At 50.7% G+C, this 23,461-nt stretch overlaps 1 protein-coding gene across 2 annotated transcripts in view; it reads right to left on the bottom strand.

The window, feature by feature from the left end:
* Nucleotides 1-2,612: 2,612 nt before the first annotated feature.
* CUL9 (cullin 9) overlaps nucleotides 2,613-23,461 on the bottom strand; it is a 56,093-nt gene continuing 35,244 nt past the window's right edge. For both annotated transcript variants that reach the window (XM_066595432.1, XM_066595431.1), the window contains exons 15-41: nucleotides 20,409-20,499; nucleotides 19,649-19,820; nucleotides 19,446-19,551; nucleotides 19,167-19,262; nucleotides 18,917-19,092; nucleotides 18,699-18,832; nucleotides 18,434-18,619; nucleotides 18,238-18,344; nucleotides 17,980-18,162; nucleotides 17,734-17,891; nucleotides 17,438-17,654; nucleotides 13,504-13,684; nucleotides 13,278-13,423; nucleotides 11,731-11,839; nucleotides 11,365-11,564; nucleotides 10,817-11,067; nucleotides 10,368-10,722; nucleotides 9,704-9,844; nucleotides 9,356-9,520; nucleotides 9,113-9,276; nucleotides 8,940-9,033; nucleotides 8,679-8,753; nucleotides 7,485-7,595; nucleotides 7,246-7,363; nucleotides 6,997-7,130; nucleotides 6,557-6,648; nucleotides 2,613-3,199 (exon numbers count right to left, since the gene is read on the bottom strand). In XM_066595432.1, coding sequence (XP_066451529.1) covers nucleotides 2,992-3,199; nucleotides 6,557-6,648; nucleotides 6,997-7,130; nucleotides 7,246-7,363; nucleotides 7,485-7,595; nucleotides 8,679-8,753; nucleotides 8,940-9,033; nucleotides 9,113-9,276; nucleotides 9,356-9,520; nucleotides 9,704-9,844; nucleotides 10,368-10,722; nucleotides 10,817-11,067; nucleotides 11,365-11,564; nucleotides 11,731-11,839; nucleotides 13,278-13,423; nucleotides 13,504-13,684; nucleotides 17,438-17,654; nucleotides 17,734-17,891; nucleotides 17,980-18,162; nucleotides 18,238-18,344; nucleotides 18,434-18,619; nucleotides 18,699-18,832; nucleotides 18,917-19,092; nucleotides 19,167-19,262; nucleotides 19,446-19,551; nucleotides 19,649-19,820; nucleotides 20,409-20,499 — 4,170 coding nt within the window. In that variant the 3' untranslated portion in view covers nucleotides 2,613-2,991. The remainder of the gene's footprint in view (nucleotides 3,200-6,556; nucleotides 6,649-6,996; nucleotides 7,131-7,245; nucleotides 7,364-7,484; nucleotides 7,596-8,678; nucleotides 8,754-8,939; nucleotides 9,034-9,112; nucleotides 9,277-9,355; nucleotides 9,521-9,703; nucleotides 9,845-10,367; nucleotides 10,723-10,816; nucleotides 11,068-11,364; nucleotides 11,565-11,730; nucleotides 11,840-13,277; nucleotides 13,424-13,503; nucleotides 13,685-17,437; nucleotides 17,655-17,733; nucleotides 17,892-17,979; nucleotides 18,163-18,237; nucleotides 18,345-18,433; nucleotides 18,620-18,698; nucleotides 18,833-18,916; nucleotides 19,093-19,166; nucleotides 19,263-19,445; nucleotides 19,552-19,648; nucleotides 19,821-20,408; nucleotides 20,500-23,461) is intronic.

Here is a 23,461-nt window from a genome sequence, read left to right on the forward strand (position 1 = left end):
TTTATATCTGAAGCTTTCTCCAGAATTTTGTCTAGGTCAGGGTTGAAGAGGAACTGACCGTGAAAAGGGCAGAAAGCATAATCTGCCCCCAGAGACTGTCCCCAGACTAGGTCTTTAGCCAGGAGTACCCTCCTGGCCGTACTAGATAAAGCTGCAGATCTTGTTGACAGCTTCACAGCGTCAGAGGCGGAACCCGCCAAAAAACTAGGTGCCAGTTTCTGAATCATGAGAGGCTAGGACCGAGCGGACTTCATCCCTCACCAGGATCTTAAAATCCTCCATAAAGCCCGCTGACTCCTCTTTACCCAGCTGGGCTACACAGATCTTGCACAGTAATTTTGGGTATTCTTGCAGTAATCTCCTCATGCATGAAGCACATTTTTAAGCTTAGCCTTAGAGAATCCCGCTGTGGATTTCTCTGCCTAATAACACACAAAAAGGCAGTAAAACCCCCGTGCTTAACAAGACGCTGTATGTGTGGCGCCCCACGGGCTACTTCCACCACCAGAGGGCGCAGCCTGGATGGGGGTTTCAGACACTTGAGCACTCATCCTAGATAAGGTAATACTGCAGGCTTACTCATGAGGATTGAGCAAAAACAGCCGCAATCCCGAGGTTACAAGCCCCGGATCTGACTTCTGTCGGCTCCTTTTGACTTTGCCGCCGTCCACAGCCAACCCCGCCGGCGCTGATGCATTAGTCACGTGACCTAAACTCCGTCCAGGGCAGAGAGACACGGCACCTGACGAGCAGGTGAGGAACAGACCCTCTTTTTACTAGGGTCCGCGGTGGGAAGGAACCAGCCTCGGAGGGCTGCCTCTTTCAATCACAGCCGACTGTAGGAGACGTTCAGGAAGGGAGTGCTGCTCTCATTCCACCCCTCCGCTCCACCAACCTCCCAGCATCCCTCGGCTGTCCTTCCTCTGACAGGATGAATACTGAGAAAGGGGGAAGCTTTAAACCTCTCGGTGTGTTGCCTGTCCTATCAGGGGGAAGATAGTCTCAGCTAGTGCTGTTGTAGAGACGATAGGGAAAATAACAAAATATATGCCAGTCTCTAACTGGTCAAAAAAAAAAAAAGTGTTTGCAGCCTATGACAGGATCCAAGTTTGGCATGAGAAGTTAAAGGAAGTTATCAGTTTACTTTTTGAAATTTAGAGGTCGGGTGCCGGTGTGGTAAAACTAATCAAGTAGTACTTCCCCATCCTTGGCGATTCAGCGCTGCAGCCCCGCTGTTCTCCCAGTCTTTGGTAGCAGAAGTCAGGTGCCTGCTACCTGCAAAGCAGAGAGTCACATCACTGCCCATTCTCTTGGCATCAGCACGCACATCCTAGGCGTCGTGATGCCAGGACTTCCAACTGGTGAAAGTGCAACCTCCGATTGGCAGGTAGCAGTCACCTGACTTCCACAGTCCAGGAGAACAGCAGGGATGCAGATCTGGATCGCCAAGGATGGGTAAGAACTAGAGATGAGCGAGTGTACTCGGAAAAGCACTACTCGCTCGAGTAATTTGCTTTATCCGAGTATCGCTGTGCTCGTCCCTGAAGATTCGGGTGCCGGCCCGGTGCGGGGAGCTGTAGGGGAGAGCGGGGAGGAACGGAGGTAAGATCTTTCTCTCCCTCTCTCCCGCCCACTCCCCGCTGCGACTCACCTGTCAGCCGCAGCGGTACCCGAATCTTTAGGGATGAGCACAGCGATACTCAGATAAAGCAAATTACTCGAGCGAGTAGTGCTTTTCCGAGTACGCTCGCTCATCTCTAGTAAGAACTGCTTGATTTGCTATTTTACCACATCTGCACCTGACAATGGTTTCAAAAAGTAAATTGGGCCACAGCTTTAAGAGGAGGCTACGTTCACACTATTGGAGAAGGATTTTATTAGAGATGAGCGAGTATACTCGCTAAGGCACATTACTCGAGCGAGTAGTGCCTTAGCTGAGTACCTCCCCGCTCGTCTCTAAAGATGCGGGGGGCGGGGAGCGGCGAAGGAGAGCGGGGAGGAACGAAGGGGAGATCTCTCTCTCCCCCCACTCCCCGCCGCAACTCACCTGTCACCCCCGCCGGCCCCCGAATCTTTAGAGACGAACGGGGAGATACTCGGCTAAGGCACTACTCGCTCGAGTACTGTGCCTTAGCGAGTATACTCGCTCATCTCAAGATTTTATCATCATTTTTCTTGTTTTTAAGCCAAAAATGGGAGCAGATCTTAAAGACCCGACTTGTAAACATTTCTACATCTCATTATTTGACTCCTGATCCCAGCTTTAAAAACATGGATGAAAAATAACAATCCGATGCTGAAGTGTGAACGAGTCTACTCCATGCCGATGTGGTCTCTGCTACACAACTGTAGCATCTCTGGACAGCGCTGCAGTGCCAACTCAAAGATGGCAGGGGCAACTTCAGCAAGTAGCTGTAGGGAAGGCATTTCTATGTATGGAGCCTGTAGTACTGGATGCCATATTCTATGTTCCTGTGAGCAATGGCTGAAACCCACGAACTTGTGAGAGGGTGTATATACTTTGCTCTCGCCGTGTATGTGTATAATAATCCGTATAATACCGTAGACACATACGGGCACGCTCACTCGCAATCCACAAATTAAAGACTCTGTAACGTAACAGCTTAACTTTATTAAACGAGCTCAACATACTTTTTCTGAGGAAGCGGCAGAGATTTCCGGCTGCACCCCCTCTCGCCAACCTTTACCCATCAGTGGCGCCAACCTCCCTAAACAGTTAACAGTGGGGTGTCACAATGAGACTGAAAATAAACAGGATTAATAAAAATAACTCTTAATTATAAATATAAAGGTTTATAGAATTCCAGCTCAGTCATCTGGACCGGAGGCAATCAGTGAATTATCAGGAATTAGCCGTGCACCGCTCCACGTGATCACCACCCAGGCACATGGGGAGGGGGCGATGAAACGTAACAAGTGGCTTATATGGGAGCGCCTCGCCACTGAAATGAAGAGTAATGAAGGTGGGGGTCACTTGTAGACTTCTCCGTCATAATCCTCAAAGATGAAAGAGTCTGGATCTAGGTTTTCCGAATCGTCATCTTCGTCGTATGAGAATTCATCCTCATCCAGTTCGTCGTCGTATTCCACATGCCACTCGGGAACATAATCGTCATCCTCCTCCTCATCCTCCGGCTCGCCGGCAGTATCCACAGAGTCCGAGGCATCGTCAATATTACTGGAGGGGGACAAGTCATTATCAAAAATCAGTTCAGTCGCAAGCAGGCGTCTTCAAGGCCTACTTCACTTCAAACATTGGACATGTCAGCAGCAACAGAAAGTAAAACAAAGATGAGGAGAGACGATGCTACCTGCCTACTAAGGGGCAATTCTATTTCACATGGACTGATGAGTTATGTGAAAGAAAAAAAAGTCACTGCATGTCCTATTTTCGTCCATTTTCACGGACAAGAACAGTACATGCAAGTGGCAGTGCCCATACTGATCAGACAGCACATGAACGGATGCCCATTTTCTTTCCTATGCGAGTTATACCAGAATTTGACATTACTTTGTGGACTAATGGAAGCGAGGGGTAGGGGGGTGGAGTATAACACAGCCCCAATCATCTCTGAACCCCATTACACAGGTTACATCTAAACACAATCTCACACTCCAGAGCTGCACTCACTATTCTGCTGGTGGAGTCACTGTGTACATACATTACTTATCCTATTGCTTGACAAAAGGCGTAAGCCGAAACGCGTTGCATTAAAAGTTAGTTCCCATTTCAGATACATTGGACTACTAAATGGTCTACCCCGAATCCCGTGAGCGCTGAATTTTCTTTTCCTACCTCCTGGTTACATGAAGGCTCCTGGCAGGTGAAGTCTTAACTGATTTGAGCAGGCTCTCTGGTTCCTTATTGGAACGTGACTATTGTTATATGCCATCTCGGATGTCAGATGTCGGTGAGTCGGCCTTGGTGAGGTGTATCCCGCTTGGCACCAGGTGAGTCAATCACCGCTTGTTTTTTCCCTTGTTTAACAACGGAGCGCTGTTTCATCTGGTGTATTACTTATCCTGTGCTGATCCTGTATTATACTCCAGAGCTGCACTCACTATTCTGCTGGTGGAGTCACCATGTACATACATTACTTATCCTGTACTGATCCCGAGTTACATCCTGTATTATACTCCAGAGCTGCACTCACTATTCTGCTTATGGAGTCACTGTGTACATACATTACTTATCCTGTACTGCTCCTGTGTTCCATCCTGTATTATACTCCAGAGCTGCACTCACTATTCTGCTGGTGGAGTCACTGTGTACATACATTACTTATCCTGAGTTACATCCTGTATTATACTCCAGAGCTGCATTCCCTGTTCTGCATCTTCAGAGCTGTAATCTCCCAGCATTCTCTCCTTGATCAGGGTGTGCGGAGCAGTTGCTCTGGCAAGTGGTAGTCTGAGCAATGTACAGTCATTGTTGTAGGAAAGGGAGAAGCTTGCGGTCCCACTCCACAGTAATACTGTATGTATTTACTACTAGAACAAGAATAGACAGTGAGCTCCCCGCTGAAATCTCCTCAAGAGGTACTAGTTCTGTTTATGAACAGGCGCTATGACCAGCAGTCAGACAAACAAGACAGAAGGGAGGGGGGGGGGGGGGGGAAGGATTCTGCCCCTTCTGTATAATAAAGCTTCTTTATTGATGCATCAATAAAAGGTCCATAAAAAGTTAAAAGTGAAAGCTTACACGTTTCAAACCAAGATGGTTCTTGCTCAAAGCAAGACAGTCATTACTCCAAACTATTTAAAATCTTAGGAACAAAGTCAGAGAAGCCGCCACACTTAAAGGGTCCGAGCGCCACTGAACATATTAACCTTTGGAATCAGAATCGCCATCTCTTCTCCTTAGGGAGAGCAACTATAAACTAAGTAGGGAGACTCAAATGGCCATGCACGCTCCTCTGGGTAATATGCAAATAAGGGAGATGGAATAAATCCTCAACAGTGCCACCTATTGAAAGGCAGCATTCCTTCAAGCCAAAGTCAGACTTTTTATACAAGCCTTGTTACAATGACTGGGAATTAAACGCAAAGCCAGACTCCATGTACAGGCTTCAGGGTTTTTGCCCTTCATCAGTTGCTCTCCCTAAGGAGAAAAGATAGAGTTTCTGACCCCCATCCCAGGCCTCTCACTAGCAAAGCCAGACTCCTACTGCACACTGATGGATTTTGCCCATAGGGAATCATAGGCCACCCGCCATCCATTAAATTGATTTTTGCACCCGCAGATGGCATTTTAAAAGAATTGTGTTTTTCACGCGCGGGAGAAAAAACGCGGCAGAATGGAGCTCCATTATGCCGCGGATTGGCAACATTGCTATCACTGATAGCAATGTGTGCGGATATCTGTATGCAAAAAAAAAAAAAACAAAAACATTTAAAGCAAATCCACGCGGAATCCTGCACGGATTGTATTTTTCAAGTGTACATGACGTCTTAAGAGGTGTACACTTATTTGAAGGAATGCTGCCATCCAGTAGGTGGCACTGCAGAGGTAGTGTTCAATTTTCCTTATTTGCATAAATTACCCAGAGGAGCATGCATGGCCTTATAAAAGTCTCCTCACTCACCTCTCAGGTGTCTTCTCACACCCCTTCTGGGTGCCCTCTATGGAGAGAGAAGATGCCTCGCTGACCCACTCACCCCCTAGGTGTCTGCACACACTTTCTGGGTGCTCTCCTTAAAGAGAGACGACACCCCTCTTGACCTAGTAGGTTCCTGGCTTGGTTAGGAAAAGGCCTGTGATATGGGTGAGGAACACTATTTTTTTTCTCCTTAGGGAGAGCACCTGGAAGGTGGGAGGAAACTTATAAGCCATTCATGCTCCTCTGGGTAATATGCAAATAAGGGAGATGGAACAATACCTCTGCAGCGCCACCTATTGGAAGGCAGCATTCCTGCAAAGCAATGTTAGACTATTTATACAAGTCTTGTAACAATGACTGGGGATTGAAAGAAAGTAGTTACATAGAAACTCTGTAGAGCAGCAGAACATGAACTGAGGGTCAGAGGTCTCTGAGGCTTTAATATGGCTAGTGGCAAAACAAAGAAGATCTGGGAGGGGGTCACAGACGAGAGAGGAGTTACACTGACACCAAACAGGTCTTAGACACATCATACAATGAATGCATTGGTCTATGATGAGAAGTGGTGCAATGATGTGAGAAGGATTCAACATAACCATAAGTGAGCAAAACCAAGAGATAACAGGTGAGGATGGAGCAATATGGAGAAGAATACTGTGTAACTCTACTAGGATGCTCAAAAGGTCCAGCCCTTCAATCTACTGACCTGCGATGGAAAGCAGGGAGGGGCTGGTAACAGTCTCCCAATGTCCCAGACATGGGAACCTATGGGTGCCAGGGATTGTGGAAGACTTAGATTTATGAGTTTTATGATTCTCTGTACAAATCACATGATCGCTGGCGCACAGATCACATGACTGATCCTCCTGGTGCTTAGCAATGGAAGCCGGTAACTATAACCTAAAAGACCAATAATCAGAATCCAAGGATCTTACTCTGCATCTCCAGTAAATGCTGCGACATTTGCCACGTTGGACGCTTTCATGCCCTTCTCATCAGGATTAGGCAGGAATCCGACACAGAAGTCCTGTAAGGAAAAGTCTACATGTTATCCTCTCAGGGTGTGTCTCCATCCACATGTATGCATTAGGGCTGCGGGTCCCACAGCCCAAAGGGCCAGGGCTGCGGGTCCCACAGCCCAAAGGGCCAGGGCTGCGGGTCCCACAGCCCAAGGTCCAGGGCTGCGGGACCCACAGCCCAAGGTCCAGGGCTGCGGGACCCACAGCCCAAGGTCCAGGGCTGCGGGACCCACAGCCCAAGGTCCAGGGCTGCGGGACCCACACTGTATGGGAGTATAGCCCAGTCTGTTTCTATGGAACACAGAACAGGAGGAGAGCTTTTGGTGGGTGATATTTGCAGTATCTTCAGTGCTTACCTGGGTGGAGTGCTGCAAGATGCCATTCAGTCTCTCCTGGACTCTTCTGACCAGTTCCAGTGCACTGTTGTACTTGTCAGGACTAAGGAGCCGCACAGAACAGGCGAGGTCTTCGCTTTGGAGAAGACTGTACTCTGCAGAGGCAATGACAACCCATCGTGTAGGATAATCAGCGTCCCAACACTATAAACACCACCTCACAAGGAAGACCCTCAATGTCTACAGCCACTGTACATAGCATGTACTCACCAAGCAGAATCTGAAGAGCGTTCACGTGGAACTCCAAGTTTTCAGTCTGAGACTCCAAGACATCAAGCCGCTCTGAATCTTGATTATAGTAACTGTACACACAAGAGTAACCGAGGACCTGCAAGAGACAGCATGTGGTTATACTGAAATACCTGCCGCCCTCCGCCATATAATCCACAGAGCACAGACAGGATAATAGTGACTGCCCCCTGCAGGGCATATATGTTCACTGCTCTTACCTTGCGGCTCATCTCCAGCACTCTACAGGCGCTGATGAGGAGGCTCAGGGTTCGCAGGGGAGGTTCTTCATCAAGGACACACAGCCGGTTCCGCAGAGACACAGCAAAATCCTTCAGAGACAGGAATCATGCGATAATGGATTGTGTGCGGCTGCCCTCGCCTGCCCACCATCGGTGAGGTCACTTGTACGGGCATTCTAGCAGTAATATTTGAGATTTCTGTAGCGGTATTTTCCATCTGGGTACTAACTGGCTGTTTTACTTGTGCACTGACTGAATTTTTTCAGCTGTTGTAGTACAGTAATATTTGATCACTGTATGACGGTATAACTTAGAATATATATATATATTTACAGTATAATGCCGGGCTCACACAACCGTATAGGAATTGCGTACTCCGTGGGCATTGTACGTCCGCGTGATACGCAGTAGCATATTGGCTGTGGGTATACGCATCATAGCCAACTGATGCATGGGAAATAAAGTACGTACGTAGTCGTGCGCTGTACAATTTTGTCACCATACGCAGGGTCACAGCTGTAAAACACCACGGGAGCCTCATGGTGGTTTACACTTACGGCCATTTGAGCCCGGCCTGAAAGTAATATTTGATCCCTGTGCCAGTACAAGTAATAGTGGCACGTAGTATCGTTTTATTTCAGTGCTGTATGTGGATTTCGACACTGTATTACAGTATTGGGGTATTTCGGTACTGCATGTCAGTATTACTCCTATTATATGCTACATTACTTGAGTACCAAATAGTGGCATTTCAGCACTAGAGGACAGTAATATTTGGGTACTGGTATTACTGCAACAAAGGGATTACCCAGGGACTATGAAGTCAGACTGTTTTCCCAGAAGCCGTACCACATGCGCTGTATCTGGTATTACATCTCATCCCCATTTAAGGTGAACGGTGCTGAACTGCATCACCAGGCGTGGCCCACGAATAGACAGGACGCCATTTCTTTTTTTTTTTTTTTTTTTTTTTTTTTAGCCCTGGAGAACCTCTCATCACTTCACGACTGCCTTCAGGAGCAGAGTTTTTTTCCCGGCCCCTGCATTCCAAGTCATACCTGACTATTTGAAGGTTAGCGTCTCGGCAGAGCTCTCTGCAATGTGGAACCGGTCTTTATAGAGTAGGATAACCATGTGCTCTATATCAGCCATATCCCTCCCCCCCATATCTACCTCTGACTGATGCTGGAACGTGCACCTCTCGTTATAATCCTGGAACCTCTTCTCCTGGCGTGCAGCTTTACTGACCTGTCCCAAGAGAAACCACATCATCATCAGCCGAGCAGAAAACTCAAGACGACACCGAAAACTGCAGCTGACAGAGGGAAGACATGACAGCAGGGGTCTCAGTCTGAGGAGCGGCAGATCTAACTGCAGTTCGTGGCCGCAATCTGTAATACGGATAGCCACGTATAGGGTGGCTCATGCACTCACCATTGCGGAGCAATTGTAATAATCCTTGTGGGTGGGCTTCCAGGGCTTCAGGCAGCGCCAGCAGAACCCGTGGTTACATTTGGCACAGGTCATACTGTATAGGGAACAAACATATCATGAGACAGGAAAGGCTAGTGACGGAATGGTGCAAATGGGCGCAGGGAGCCACTTACTGCAGGCAGCCCTCGTTCTTCTCGATAGGAGCTTGGCAGCTGGGGCAATGCTTGGATATGAGCTTAGTCAGGTGTTTGCTCTGTGCTTCCAGGGTCATCCCCTCATAGAAACCTCCATCGTCCATCCACTGAGACATATGGCTGCAACTGGCCGGGTAGTGGGCCTGAGGGGAGGAAAGACTATGAGCAATGAGATTCCGACCACAACAGTGCAGACCTTGATGTGGCTGCGAACAGACTCACCTCCGGAAAACTGCAGTTAAAGCATGACATCCAGGAGCATTTGGCGCAGGCTGCTCCGCTCCCTAAACCTTCCTTGCACAGGATGCGATCGCAACCCTGGGGGTTCGTGCACCACGTCAGGTTGGAACAACTTTCCACAAATCCACGTAACAAAGCTTTCTCGTACTACAGGAGAGAGAGAGAGAGAGAGAGAGAGAGAGAGAGAGAGAGAGAGAGAGAGAGCACACGGGAGAGGTCTCCAGTCAAATATATAGTGTGTGTATTATATATATATATATATATATATATATATATACACATATACATACACACACACACACACAGGACAACCCCTCTACGGGTCTCTACCTTCTCTATCACCTCCTTGGAGGATATAATTTTCCGGATGAAGTCAGATGTTGGTTGTGCCAGGCAGTCGGTGGTGGGACACGTGCAAGTCAGGACCAGGTTCTGCTCAATACGGGTGCTGAGATACTCATTCCAGCAGTTCTGTAGAAAACATGGTAGACCGGAACATAAAACAGGCGACATGCAGGAAATCATAATGATCATTAAAAGGGTAGAAATATACCGATCATAGTACGAAAACCAGGAAAACATCTTTAATATAATAGTATATATATATATATATATATATATATATATATTTTTTTTTTTTTTATAATTGTACTAGAACCTGAGACTGCGCTGCTTTGAGAACCCTTATGCATAATCTGATCGTAAGAGAACCTTGTGGAGCACTGCAAGGAGAACCACAATGTATGAGGTGCCATAAATGACTAATTTGTCCTCTATCCTGGGACTTAGCTACATTTTGGAGAACATTTGCAGTTTACAAAGTCTGACTACAACCGAGAGGTCTGTGTGCATTCTGGGCATGGAAGTGCCGCCATCTAGTGTACAACCCTGCAATGAGCATGAGTACCCAGTTCATCTAATAATTGGGGGTCCCCTCTACATTTGTGTATGAGCCAGTGAGAGTCCAGAAGCATTCTTCAGGGCCGACACTTACCTTACAGCAGAAATGCTTGCAGCACAGGGATGGCGGGTTGTCTAGAGGACTGAGTGGGCTCACACACACCGGGCACGTGGGCTGCGGGCTCTCAGGCTGGTGTGGCTCCTGAACTGTGAGTCCAGAAGCAATGAGAAGAGCCTCGGGGTCCTCGGTGTAGCGCTGCAGAAGCTGGTCTATGTTCCACTTGCAGTGGACTAGCAGGTGCTGGGCCACGTCCGGGGTCACACTCAGGGTGTCGGATACTTGGTCAACCATTTGGCTCATAAGAGCCCAGGCCTCTTCCTGGCTGAGGGTACGTCCCATGGGCAGAAGAACGGACTCCAGAACAGCCTGTTCCACTGCTCCACCGCAGCTAAAGTAATGCATAAAACAACCTGTATGAAGGCTACAAGTCCTGGCCAGCAGAGAACAACCACTTCCAAGAGGCACAATGACAAACCTCCTACCTGGGGGACTTTGTGGCCACCTCTTGTTTCTTCTTATCAGAGCTTTGAAGGCTGATATGTGCCTTGCTCTTCTGAGGTGTCGATGGGTCCCGAGACAGGTATTCGATAATGTGTGGGCTTTCGTCACCACGCCGGGCATAGCCCTGATTGACGAGATACATGATGCAGGACAAGACATCCGCATGGCTGCAGCTAAAGCTCAGGAACTTCAGATTCATCCCAAAATTCAACTTCTGGCATGATTCAATGACCTGGAGAAAGGGCAGGACACAACTTAAAGAAGCGCTTCATTACTGCCACCCTGGACACAAGCAGGGGACATGTGAAATCTATGTCTGGGGTCGCTTTTAGGGTACAGCTGTACGAACGTAGGTATGGTCAAAAATAAAAAAGTGTAGGTATGGCCGTACCTCATTTTAGGGACACCTGAAAGCTATAAGACTGGACACAAAGGTGTGGGTCTGCCCATACCCTCCATCTGAGGGCACTATATTCCCATCTAATATGTGGTATTTCTGGGCCATACACTGGTAGATCATCCTCCTTACCCTAAACACCAGGTTGTCAATGTGAAGCTCTTTCTCCACCTTCATGATCTGGGTGATGAGACACAGGATGATGTTCCTCTTTTTCTCCATTGTGCGCCCCTCATCCTCCTCCACATTCAGGTAGGTCTGCCGGGGGACAAGCACGAGAACCTTTCCCGGAGTTCGTCCCATTACAAGATCCCCATTAACATACAAGAGCCCTGTTAAAAAAAAACAAACAAAAAAAAACACCCTTATAAACCTAAATCACTAAAAATGAGACCCCCCCTCCCCCCTTCCTTAATATTTAAAGAGAGACCCTTAAATCACAGGAAGAAAGGGGATATGGACACATGAGAAGGTGGTGGGATGTGGGTGCCATCTTACCATTCTTGTGTGCCAGGATACCACCCTGACCTGTCAGAGGTGCAAGAGCCTGTCTCACAAGTGTCTCAGCTACCCCTGTAGACTGGACAATGGTTTCTTCTAGGACCTCCTACACGAAATACAGAAAGTAAAAGAGTATATTATACACACTATGACTAAATTATATATATATGACACACACACACACACACTTCAAAAAGAATGGTTCAAAAGTAAAGCAGATTTCTTCATACATTAAGTGACATACAACAGCCAGAATGAGTTGGAGGGACAGATCTCAGACACTTTATTGCACCTTAGAGGTTTAATGCGAGTGTCGTTGGTGACATTACATGACCTTCTTATCTTTAATGCTGCAGTTGAATTGGTAAAGGCCCATCTAGACAATGATTATCGCTCAAAATTTGCTCAAAAGCCATCTTTAGAGGAATAATCGTTGTGTCTCAATGTGCCCACCTTTACTTTTCTGCCAAACGATGAACTTCAGCTCCGCATGAAAACAATCGTTCGGCAGAACTGCTGAGAAGCAGGTCCGCACGCTGTGCTCTGTTCATGGAGTGCAGATTACAGCTGATTGCATTCTCTCAGCTGCCAGCCCCACGTCAGAACAAAGAATGTAAATCAGGGAACAGCGGGTGGTCTGTTCCATGAATACAGATCCCGGCTGCTGACAGGCTACTAATTGATACTAATAGGCATTAGTACCAAGTAGTAATTTATGCAAAATGATCGCTCAAAAGCCATCTTTTGAGCAATCATCTTTGTGATGTAAATGGACCTTAACAGAGGACACGCCAGGATGCATCTGGCCAGAAGTGGTCTATAGACTTGACATCTGCCCAATGGTGCACACATCGAAAACCTGTAAGGTCTCATGTCCATGGGCGGGTTGGATTCCGTATGTGGGAGCCCGCAGCGGAATCCTCCCCTGCACGAGGACATCTTTTTACCTGTGCAGGTTTTCTGTGTCCGGTTCAGATCTTCTCTTTCTTCTTCACTGCGGATGCGTGCGGAAGCACTGGCCACAGTGAAGAGCTGCAGATCGGACAGCTTCCATTGACTTTAATGAAAGCAGTCCAGGCAGGTACCGCACAGAAAAAGAGCATGCTGTAAATTGTTTTCCGGACCAAAACGTCTGCAAAACAAATCTACATGCTTTAATGCAGTTGTGGACACCTATGTTACCCCATGGGGGGGGGGAGGGCTTGATTTGCAGATCTTCCATGCGGATTCCACAAATCAAACCCGCCCATGCCCAATGGGCCAAAGACACAACAGAACAGCTGGATATTCACAGCCAGAGGGACATATAAGCTCTGACTTGGCTGTACTATAGCCAGAATCAAGGTATGACCTTCTATAACCATTAGCTCCAGTGCTTTAGTTCCCCCAACACACCGCGTTTTCAGGATTTCTTCAGTACGGCACAAGCGATGTGATAGTCAGCTCCGCAGATGCTGCCACAGGAAGTCTTAAGAGTCATGGCCTAATAGGGGTACTTAAACCCTGTTTTAGAAGGCCTGTCTGGGAGTAGTTGTACATCTCACCTTGCGCTGGTTGAAGAGCAGTAAGATGAACATCTGTAGGGTGGAGACTTGCAGCGTCAGGTCTCCGTATTGCACTTCGGCGTTCCCCAACCAAGTCCACTGCAGTCTGCGAGATTGAGCGACATCCGAGGCCACAGCTGCCTGTCCTGAGGACAGTACACAAGGAGAAGTAGTTCAGTACACGTATGAGAGGTCAGTGATGGAGACGCAGTAGAGGAACACTTACTCTTTGTATAGAAGTCGGTGAAATGCTGCAGAGGGGTGCTGAGGGTCTCTGGGAGATACTTGGAGGGATCATCCAGGTAGCAGAGAGAGGCTATAGACCAGCATCTAGGAGAAAGTACAGAAATCTGGACGTCTGCATCCTCCACACCCTCGTACTGAAGCACGGAGCTCTCCTCCACCACCTGGAAACACAATGAGAAGCAGTTGCCATTATACAGAGCAGCCGAGGAGAGACCACCACACTGCAGCACGAAGCCCCCCCCCCCCCCCCTCCACCACTTGGAGACACGGGAGTGACAACTACAAGAAGCAGCTGAGAAGGAGGGACCAGCACTCTACAGCAATGTCCACTCAGTTTATTACTGCCCCCAGTGTCTCTCCAGCGAACTCATTTGCACCACTTTATTGTTGTCCTTCACCCAATACAAGCCCCAATATTACTTTCTGCCACATCCCCATCCATCTCTCCCAGTGCGCCGTCCCCAACCATCTCTCCCAGTGCGCCGTCCCCAACCATCTCTCCCAGTGCGCCGTCCCCATCCATCTCTCCCAGTGCGCCGTCCCCATCCATCTCTCCCAGTGCGCCGTCCCCATCCATCTCTCCCAGTGCGCCGTCCCCATCCATCGCTCCCAGTGCGCCGTCCCCATCCATCGCTCCCAGTGCGCCGTCCCCATCCATCGCTCCCAGTGCGCCGTCCCCATCCATCGCTCCCAGTGCGCCGTCCCCATCCATCGCTCCCAGTGCGCCGTCCCCATCCATCTCTCCCAGTGCGCCGTCCCCATCCATCTCTCCCAGTGCGCCGTCCCCATCCATCTCTCCCAGTGCGCCGTCCCCATCCATCTCTCCCAGTGCGCCGTCCCCATCCATCTCTCCCAGTGCGCCGTCCCCATCCATCTCTCCCAGTGCGCCGTCCCCATCCATCTCTCCCAGTGCGCCGTCCCCATCCATCTCTCCCAGTGCGCCGTCCCCATCCATCTCTCCCAGTGCGCCGTCCCCATCCATCTCTCCCAGTGCGCCGTCCCCATCCATCTCTCCCAGTGCGCCGTCCCCAACCATCTCTCCCAGTGCGCCGTCCCCAACCATCTCTCCCAGTGCGCCGTCCCCAACCATCTCTCCCAGTGCGCCGTCCCCAACCATCTCTCCCAGTGCGCCGTCCCCAACCATCTCTCCCAGTGCGCCGTCCCCAACCATCTCTCCCAGTGCGCCGTCCCCAACCATCTCTCCCAGTGCGCCGTCCCCAACCATCTCTCCCAGTGCGCCGTCCCCAACCATCTCTCCCAGTGCGCCGTCCCCAACCATCTCTCCCAGTGCGCCGTCCCCAACCATCTCTCCCAGTGCGCCGTCCCCAACCATCTCTCCCAGTGCGCCGTCCCCAACCATCTCTCCCAGTGCGCCGTCCCCAACCATCTCTCCCAGTGCGCCGACCCCAACCATCTCTCCCAGTGCGCCGACCCCAACCATCTCTCCCAGTGCGCCGTCCCCAACCATCTCTCCCAGTGCGCCGTCCCCAACCATCTCTCCCAGTGCGCCGTCCCCAACCATCTCTCCCAGTGCGCCGTCCCCAACCATCTCTCCCAGTGCGCCGTCCCCAACCATCTCTCCCAGTGCGCCGTCCCCAACCATCTCTCCCAGTGCGCCGTCCCCAACCATCTCTCCCAGTGCGCCGTCCCCAACCATCTCTCCCAGTGCGCCGTCCCCAACCATCTCTCCCAGTGCGCCGTCCCCAACCATCTCTCCCAGTGCGCCGTCCCCAACCATCTCTCCCAGTGCGCCGTCCCCAACCATCTCTCCCAGTGCGCCGTCCCCATCCATCTCTCCCAGTGCGCCGTCCCCATCCATCTCTCCCAGTGCGCCGTCCCCATCCATCTCTCCCAGTGCGCCGTCCCCATCCATCGCTCCCAGTGCGCCGTCCCCATCCATCGCTCCCAGTGCGCCGTCCCCATCCATCGCTCCCAGTGCGCCGTCCCCATCCATCGCTCCCAGTGCGCCGTCCCCATCCATCGCTCCCAGTGCGCCGTCCCCATCCATCGCTCCCAGTGCGCCGTCCCCATCCATCGCTCCCAGTGCGCCGTCCCCATCCATCTCTCCCAGTGCGCCGTCCCCATCCATCTCTCCCAGTGCGCCGTCCCCATCCATCTCTCCCAGTGCGCCGTCCCCATCCATCTCTCCCAGTGCGCCGTCCCCATCCATCTCTCCCAGTGCGCCGTCCCCATCCATCTCTCCCAGTGCGCCGTCCCCATCCATCTCTCCCAGTGCGCCGTCCCCATCCATCTCTCCCAGTGCGCCGTCCCCATCCATCTCTCCCAGTGCGCCGTCCCCAACCATCTCTCCCAGTGCGCCGTCCCCAACCATCTCTCCCAGTGCGCCGTCCCCAACCATCTCTCCCAGTGCGCCGTCCCCAACCATCTCTCCCAGTGCGCCGTCCCCAACCATCTCTCCCAGTGCGCCGTCCCCAACCATCTCTCCCAGTGCGCCGTCCCCAACCATCTCTCCCAGTGCGCCGTCCCCAACCATCTCTCCCAGTGCGCCGTCCCCAACCATCTCTCCCAGTGCGCCGTCCCCAACCATCTCTCCCAGTGCGCCGTCCCCAACCATCTCTCCCAGTGCGCCGTCCCCAACCATCTCTCCCAGTGCGCCGACCCCAACCATCTCTCCCAGTGCGCCGACCCCAACCATCTCTCCCAGTGCGCCGTCCCCAACCATCTCTCCCAGTGCGCCGTCCCCAACCATCTCTCCCAGTGCGCCGTCCCCAACCATCTCTCCCAGTGCGCCGTCCCCAACCATCTCTCCCAGTGCGCCGTCCCCAACCATCTCTCCCAGTGCGCCGTCCCCAACCATCTCTCCCAGTGCGCCGTCCCCAACCATCTCTCCCAGTGCGCCGTCCCCAACCATCTCTCCCAGTGCGCCGTCCCCAACCATCTCTCCCAGTGCGCCGTCCCCAACCATCTCTCCCAGTGCGCCGTCCCCAACCATCTCTCCCAGTGCGCCGTCCCCAACCATCTCTCCCAGTGCGCCGTCCCCAACCATCTCTCCCAGTGCGCCGTCCCCAACCATCTCTCCCAGTGCGCCGTCCCCAACCATCTCTCCCAGTGCGCCGTCCCCAACCATCTCTCCCAGTGCGCCGTCCCCAACCATCTCTCCCAGTGCGCCGTCCCCAACCATCTCTCCCAGTGCGCCGTCCCCAACCATCTCTCCCAGTGCGCCGTCCCCAACCATCTCTCCCAGTGCGCCGTCCCCAACCATCTCTCCCAGTGCGCCGTCCCCAACCATCTCTCCCAGTGCGCCGTCCCCAACCATCTCTCCCAGTGCGCCGTCCCCAACCATCTCTCCCAGTGCGCCGTCCCCAACCATCTCTCCCAGTGCGCCGTCCCCAACCATCTCTCCCAGTGCGCCGTCCCCAACCATCTCTCCCAGTGCGCCGTCCCCAACCATCTCTCCCAGTGCGCCGTCCCCAACCATCTCTCCCAGTGCGCCGTCCCCAACCATCTCTCCCAGTGCGCCGACCCCAACCATCTCTCCCAGTGCGCCGTCCCCAACCATCTCTCCCAGTGCGCCGTCCCCAACCATCTCTCCCAGTGCGCCGTCCCCAACCATCTCTCCCAGTGCGCCGTCCCCAACCATCTCTCCCAGTGCGCCGTCCCCAACCATCTCTCCCAGTGCGCCGTCCCCAACCATCTCTCCCAGTGCGCCGTCCCCAACCATCTCTCCCAGTGCGCCGTCCCCAACCATCTCTCCCAGTGCGCCGTCCCCAACCATCTCTCCCAGTGCGCCGTCCCCAACCATCTCTCCCAGTGCGCCGTCCCCAACCATCTCTCCCAGTGCGCCGTCCCCAACCATCTCTCCCAGTGCGCCGTCCCCAACCATCTCTCCCAGTGCACCGACCCCAACCATCTCTCCCAGTGCCACGTCATCCTCTTCAACATGTTCTCCTCACCATCTCCTCTTCATCGTCCTCCTCTTCCGATAAGACTCCTCTATCACGTTCCTGCAGCCGGAATAGATGTTCCTCTCTCTGTAGATCTTTCGCCTCTTGCAGGTTTTTCAACATCTGTTGGGGGAAACGATTTGGGAAACAGATTCCAATGTGATCAACCACCGAGCTCTCCAGCCAGCAGGGTCCGAGGGAAAGGAGCCGGTCCGCCAGGTAATGCCTGCAACACAAAGGATCATGGGATTCAGGCCTAGAAACAGCATCCCACAGCATTGTCCGAAACATGAGCATTTCCTGACCTATAAAAATGCTCAAAAGAATTGGCCAACTCCAGATCAGACAAGAACAGAACAAAGTCCAGGAATTCCTTGAGTTGCTCCAGAGATCGGAGATCAGAAGAATCCACACGAATCGCAGTTATCAGCCGATCTATATAGCGAGCGAACTGCTCCGTCACCTGTAACACACAGACATCAGAGAAACACCCTCAGACATGAAGAGGGGCCGACTGCATACAGACACTAGTAGGGGCCACACAGACTCACGTGTAGGGCGGTCAGATAAGACAGCTGCAACATCCCCTCACAGAAGCCCTGGCGCAGAGACAGTAAGAACCGTGTCTGTTGGCCAAACATCTCATCCATGGCACATCTGAGAGCCCTGTACATGGAGCAGAGTCGGGGGACCAGGTCCTCATTATTCCAGGCCATCTCCAGAAATCGCTGCACCTGGTGGACATAACAGGAATTACACCCAGAAATGGCAGAACTATCGATCCCCAACAATACTAGAATAGCCGCTACCTGCTTCCGGACCACTCCTTGCCAGCACTGAGCGATTCCAGCCATACTACTCCATCCAGAACCGGGGGTTCTCGCAGGAGGACTGACTGAGTCACGATTCTTCTCATCTGAACAGAGAAGCAAATGTTACACTAGAGACCCCTTCCCCAGTGTCCCACACAAAACCCTCCCATAGGTTAAGGGATGGGGTACTCACTGGTCTTACTGGGGGGCTTCAGTTCGGCAGAATTTAGGGGACTGGTATCTACATGGACCAGGAGATGAGTCAGCCTGCGGACTCGGGAGTTGAAGACTGAAGTGCGGGTCTTGGGTAGACGGGCACCCTGAATGTTCTCCAGGTAGCGGGTAAGAAGCCAGTTGAGGGGGCTCACTCCTGCAGGGTCTAGAAGAGAGCAGGATGTGGGGTGAGTATCCTGTAAAGCAGGTGGGCAGCATACAGGGGGGCCCAGAAATATTTGTACCTGTGGTGCTGATACTCCTCACCAGGGGGGATATCAATGCCTCCCAACAGGTGCGGCCCAGAGCGAGAGCAGCCTCATCGTCCGGCAAGAACCGATCAGCAAACTCCTGCTCATGTGACAAGGCGCGGTTCAACCTGCAAGACAATGGACAATTGGTAAAGAAACAGGACGCAGAACCACCTTCCCCAGACATAAGGTCTTCAACCACTTGGCGCTACCTGCTGAACAACTGCAGTAAGCGCTCCTTCTTCTCGCAGATCTCCTGCCCCCAACAGTGAGCTCGGCTGGTGTAGAAGAGGAACGTTCTCCGGCACAGCTGCTCCTTAAACACCGGCCACAACGTCGGCTTCGGCCCCAAGATCTCAAGGCCGCGCACCCTTGTATCAATACCACCCTGCAGGGAGAAAATGCTGCATAACAGCGGCCGCGTCGAGAGCTCAGCTCAATCACATGACCCCAGCGCATTACCTGCTGACACCGCTTAATCTTCACTTGAACCACCGGCCAGAAACGTGTAGCATTCTCAAGGAGTACGACGTGGGAGGCGGAGCTAGAGATGTTCACCTGATCATAAAACACAAGACTACGTCACGTAAATAAGCAACGGCGACGGTGCCCCTCCACGGCAACACGTTATATACAACTGCAGCGGCCCTATCCACAATCCCTGCAGCGTCGCATTATAGCTGCACTGCCCCCACAGTATCGGAGGTGTCAGGAACCCAGCTAGTAGAAGTCATGACTGACCGCGTTCAGCTCCGTACTGATACTGGACACGTTCTCTCCGCCCATAACGATCACCCGAGCCGGCATGTAACTGGAGTCTTCACAAGCCACGTTCAGTACCAGCTGCCTGCAGGGGGGGAGGGGGGGGGGACACAAACTTCTGTTATATACATATAGCCATACAGCACGTCACCGCCCTACTCTCCATGTGCTGCATGTCTCACCGGATCACAACTCCTCGCTGCATGAAGATGTTGATATAATGGGAACCGGTGCTTCCACTCGATTCCCAGTAAGACTTTGGGTTCCCATCAGTCAGTTTGTTGGCGCGATGCGGATTCGATGAAACTTCAATCTTCTCCCAACATTTGTCTTCTTTCACCTCCACATTAGAGCCTGTGGAGCCGGGAAAGGTATAATCAAGAGGATCCTCATCAGCGCCAGAAGTATCGTATACACCGATGATTTAACCCCCACCTCCAGTGCTGTAGAGCCATGCCCCAATTCACACCCACAAGCAGCCTCTTCACATAGGACAAGGACATGAGCTGAAGGCTACACTGTCAAAGGCATTCATTGCATAGAAAATGCAAGTGCCCAAAAATGTAAAATTTTTTCTTGTGCAACTCCATAAAATGTAATGTTTCCGGTCGGCGACCCATTTTTCAAGCCAAATCGTGAGTTGTCGAGGCTGCGACAAGGTATCCCAATTGGGAGTGGGCAGGAGTACATGTTGCTGAAGGTTGCCGAAAAGTTAAGTTTTCTGGAGTTGCACAATAAAATAAAAAAAAGTTACTTTTTTTTTTTTACATTACTAGTTGGGGGTGCTCGCCTTTTCCATTTTCCACCCTCCAGAATAGCGACATCTGCCCCCATCAGCAGCATCCGAGATCCCTCCAGGGTAGATAGCCGAGGTGCTCTCAGCTGTAGTCTGTTATCAGGGATGTCTCCCTCTTATGTACGAGTAGGTCGTTGTGTCCTCACCTTGACAGAGGTTTCTCAAGAAGACATCGAAGAACGGGATGTTAATCTGTTGCTGGCAGCGCCGATGCTCCTCTATCTGCCCCAGAACCATCTGTCGGGACAAAACGAACGTTTCAGCGCACACAGGATAATATACGTCCCACCCAGGCATGACCGGCATACATATGAGAGCGCCTCCATACCCTCCACTTACATCCAGAGGTGCAGCCACAGTTCTGCTGTTATATCAAGTCTTCTACTACAGTCACATCAAGACCTGCAGCCACGCTGGATGTGACAGTACGAGACCTGTTATAACAGCAGAATTGAGATTGCAGCTCTGAATGCTACCGGAGTGTAAGAATGGAACAGAGGGAGTGCAGCTCTGAATCTGTTTGGAGCACAAGACAACGTTACACTACATCAGCGGTGGGCGACCGCAGGTGGGACAGTCTGGGGGCACACTTGGGCTATATTCACTGTATTTGCAGTGTACGTGTGGCATACATCAAAATGTATCCATAGGTCTGTATTGATCCGGCGAAGGCCAAGAGACTGGGCTTTATGGCCTCCGTTTGGCTGTATACACAAGGATACCTTTTATTCTATTGCATTAAATAAGGTAGTCAGCGCAATTTTTCCACACGGACATCCGGGGGAAAAAAAAAAAAAAAGTATACCTCAAACATCCAGTGCAAAAGCAGCGTGCAAAGAGCCGTAGAGAGTGTTCACATAGTGTTATTGTACACTGCTGCTGAAGACAGCGCTGTGACGGAATCCCTGGACGGAAACAATCAGCGCCATTTACTTCTATTGTGAAGTACAGTCCCCCTTTGGTGCCCATTTTACAAGGCTCCCGTTCCTTTTGGAGTACAGGACAGGGCAGCCAACTGCATTATTCTAGCCTTCAAACAGAACAGAAACAATTGGGAACCTTGTAAATAAAAGAATTTAAACGAGGCATCAGATTCACAATAGAAGTGAATGGCCCTGTTTGTTTCGGTCCAGGGATTCCATCACAGCGCTGTTTACATGATAACGCTGTATGAACACTCACTTAGGGAGCATTACATAGTATGCTAGGCTGAAATAGACAAATGTCCATCCAGTTCAGCCTGTTTCCACCCTATGTTGATCCAGAGGAAGGCAAAAAAAAACAAAAACAAAAAAAAACAAAAAACAATGAGGTAGAAGCCAATTTACCCTGCCCTGCCTCCATAATGGCAGTCAGAATAATCCCTCTTAAACTCCTCTATTGATTTTGCCATCGCCATGTCCTCAGGCAGAGAGTTCCACAGTCTCACTGCTCTAACAGTAAAGAATCCCCTTTTATATCGGTGTAGAAACGTTCTTTCATTTATACCCAGGACTGCAACGGTAACAAGGGGGCATCCTCTACGTCTAAACAGAACAAGGAGAGATACCTGTATTGTCCCCTCATGTATTTACACATTGTTATTTGGTCTCCCCTTAACTGTCTTTTTTCCTGGGTGAGTAATCCCAATTTTGATGCATCTCTGGGTATTCCAGTCCCCTCATAACATTTATTAATGTAGTTGCCCTTCTTTGAACCCCCTCAAGCACTGCAATGTCTTTCCTGAGCATCGGTGACCAGAACTGTACACCGTATTCCATGTGAGGCCTAACAAGTGCCTTATATAGTGGGGGGATAATGTTCTCGTCCCTCACCCCTATACTTCTTTTAATGCACCCCAAGACTATTTGCTTTTGCAGCAGCTGACTGGCATTGGTTACTCCAGTTTAGTCTACAATCCACTAGTACCCCCAGGTCCTTTTCCATATCACTTTCCCCTAGCAGTGCCCCATTTAGTGTATATTGGTGACATCCATTTCTCCTGCCCATGTTCATAACCTTACATTTATCAACATTGAACTTCATTTGCCATTTTTCTATCCAAGCCCCCAGCTTATCTCGGTCCGTTTGTAGCCGTTTATTGTCCTCCGTTGCATTAATTATATTGTATAATTGTGTCATCTGCAAATATTGATATTTTGCTGTGCAGTCCGTCTATCAGGTCGTTGATAAATATATCGAACAGAATGGGGCCCAATACTGAACCCTGTGGCCCCCGCTAGCGACGGTGGCCCAATCAGAGTATGAACCATTTATTACCACCCTCCGTTTTCTATTTCTGAGCCAATTCTTTACCCAGATACACACGTTTTCACCCAATCTGAGCTGTCTCATTTTATATATCAGCCTATTATGCGGCACGGTGCCAAAGGCTTTAGAGAAGTCCAGATATACGAGATCAATAGACTCTCCCAGGTCCAGCCTAGAGCTTACTTCATTGTAGAAGCTGATCAGGTTGGTCTGACATGCTCGCCCGCTCATGAACCCGTGCTGATGAGGAGTTATACCATTGTTTTCCTTGAGGTATTCCAGGATGGAGTCTCTCAGAAGCCCCTCAAATATTTTTCCAATTATTGAAGTGAGACTTACCAGCCTGTAGTTACCAGGCTCCCTTCTTAACCCCTTTTTGTATATTGGAACCACATTGGCAATGTGCCAATCCAGTGGCACAACCCTGGTCTCAATACAGTCCCTAAATCTAAGAAACAGCAGCCTGCCTGTGACGTCACTTCTTTCCCTTCGAACCCTTGGGTGTATTCCATCTGGGCCTGGGGATTTGTCGATTTTAACCGGCTCTGCACTCCTTTCTGCGATAGGCAGGTGATCTTTAGCAGGGGCTTAATTTATCCCCTTGTATCTCGTGTGACATTTTTTTCTCTCATGAGAATAGAGAAAAAGAAAACTAATAGATTCCCCACCCCCAGCTCCCTTCATCTTCTATGGTTTATCCTGCATTATTTGTTAAAGGGCCAGTGCTTTCAGTATATATGTAGTTGAAGAATAGTTTAGGGTTATTTTTGCTCTCTGTGGATCAGTCTCTGCTTCCTCCTTTGCAGTTTTTATCTTTTTCTTATATACTTTGTTTTTTCCTTGTATGTTTTTAGCGCTTTTTCACTGCCTTCTTATTTTAGTAATTTAAATGCTTTCTTTTTTTCCCCCCACCTTATAGCCCCCCTTACAGTTTTCTTGAGCCATATTG

Source organism: Eleutherodactylus coqui, chromosome 3 (assembly GCF_035609145.1).
Source record: "Eleutherodactylus coqui strain aEleCoq1 chromosome 3, aEleCoq1.hap1, whole genome shotgun sequence".
NCBI lineage: Eukaryota > Metazoa > Chordata > Amphibia > Anura > Eleutherodactylidae > Eleutherodactylus > Eleutherodactylus coqui.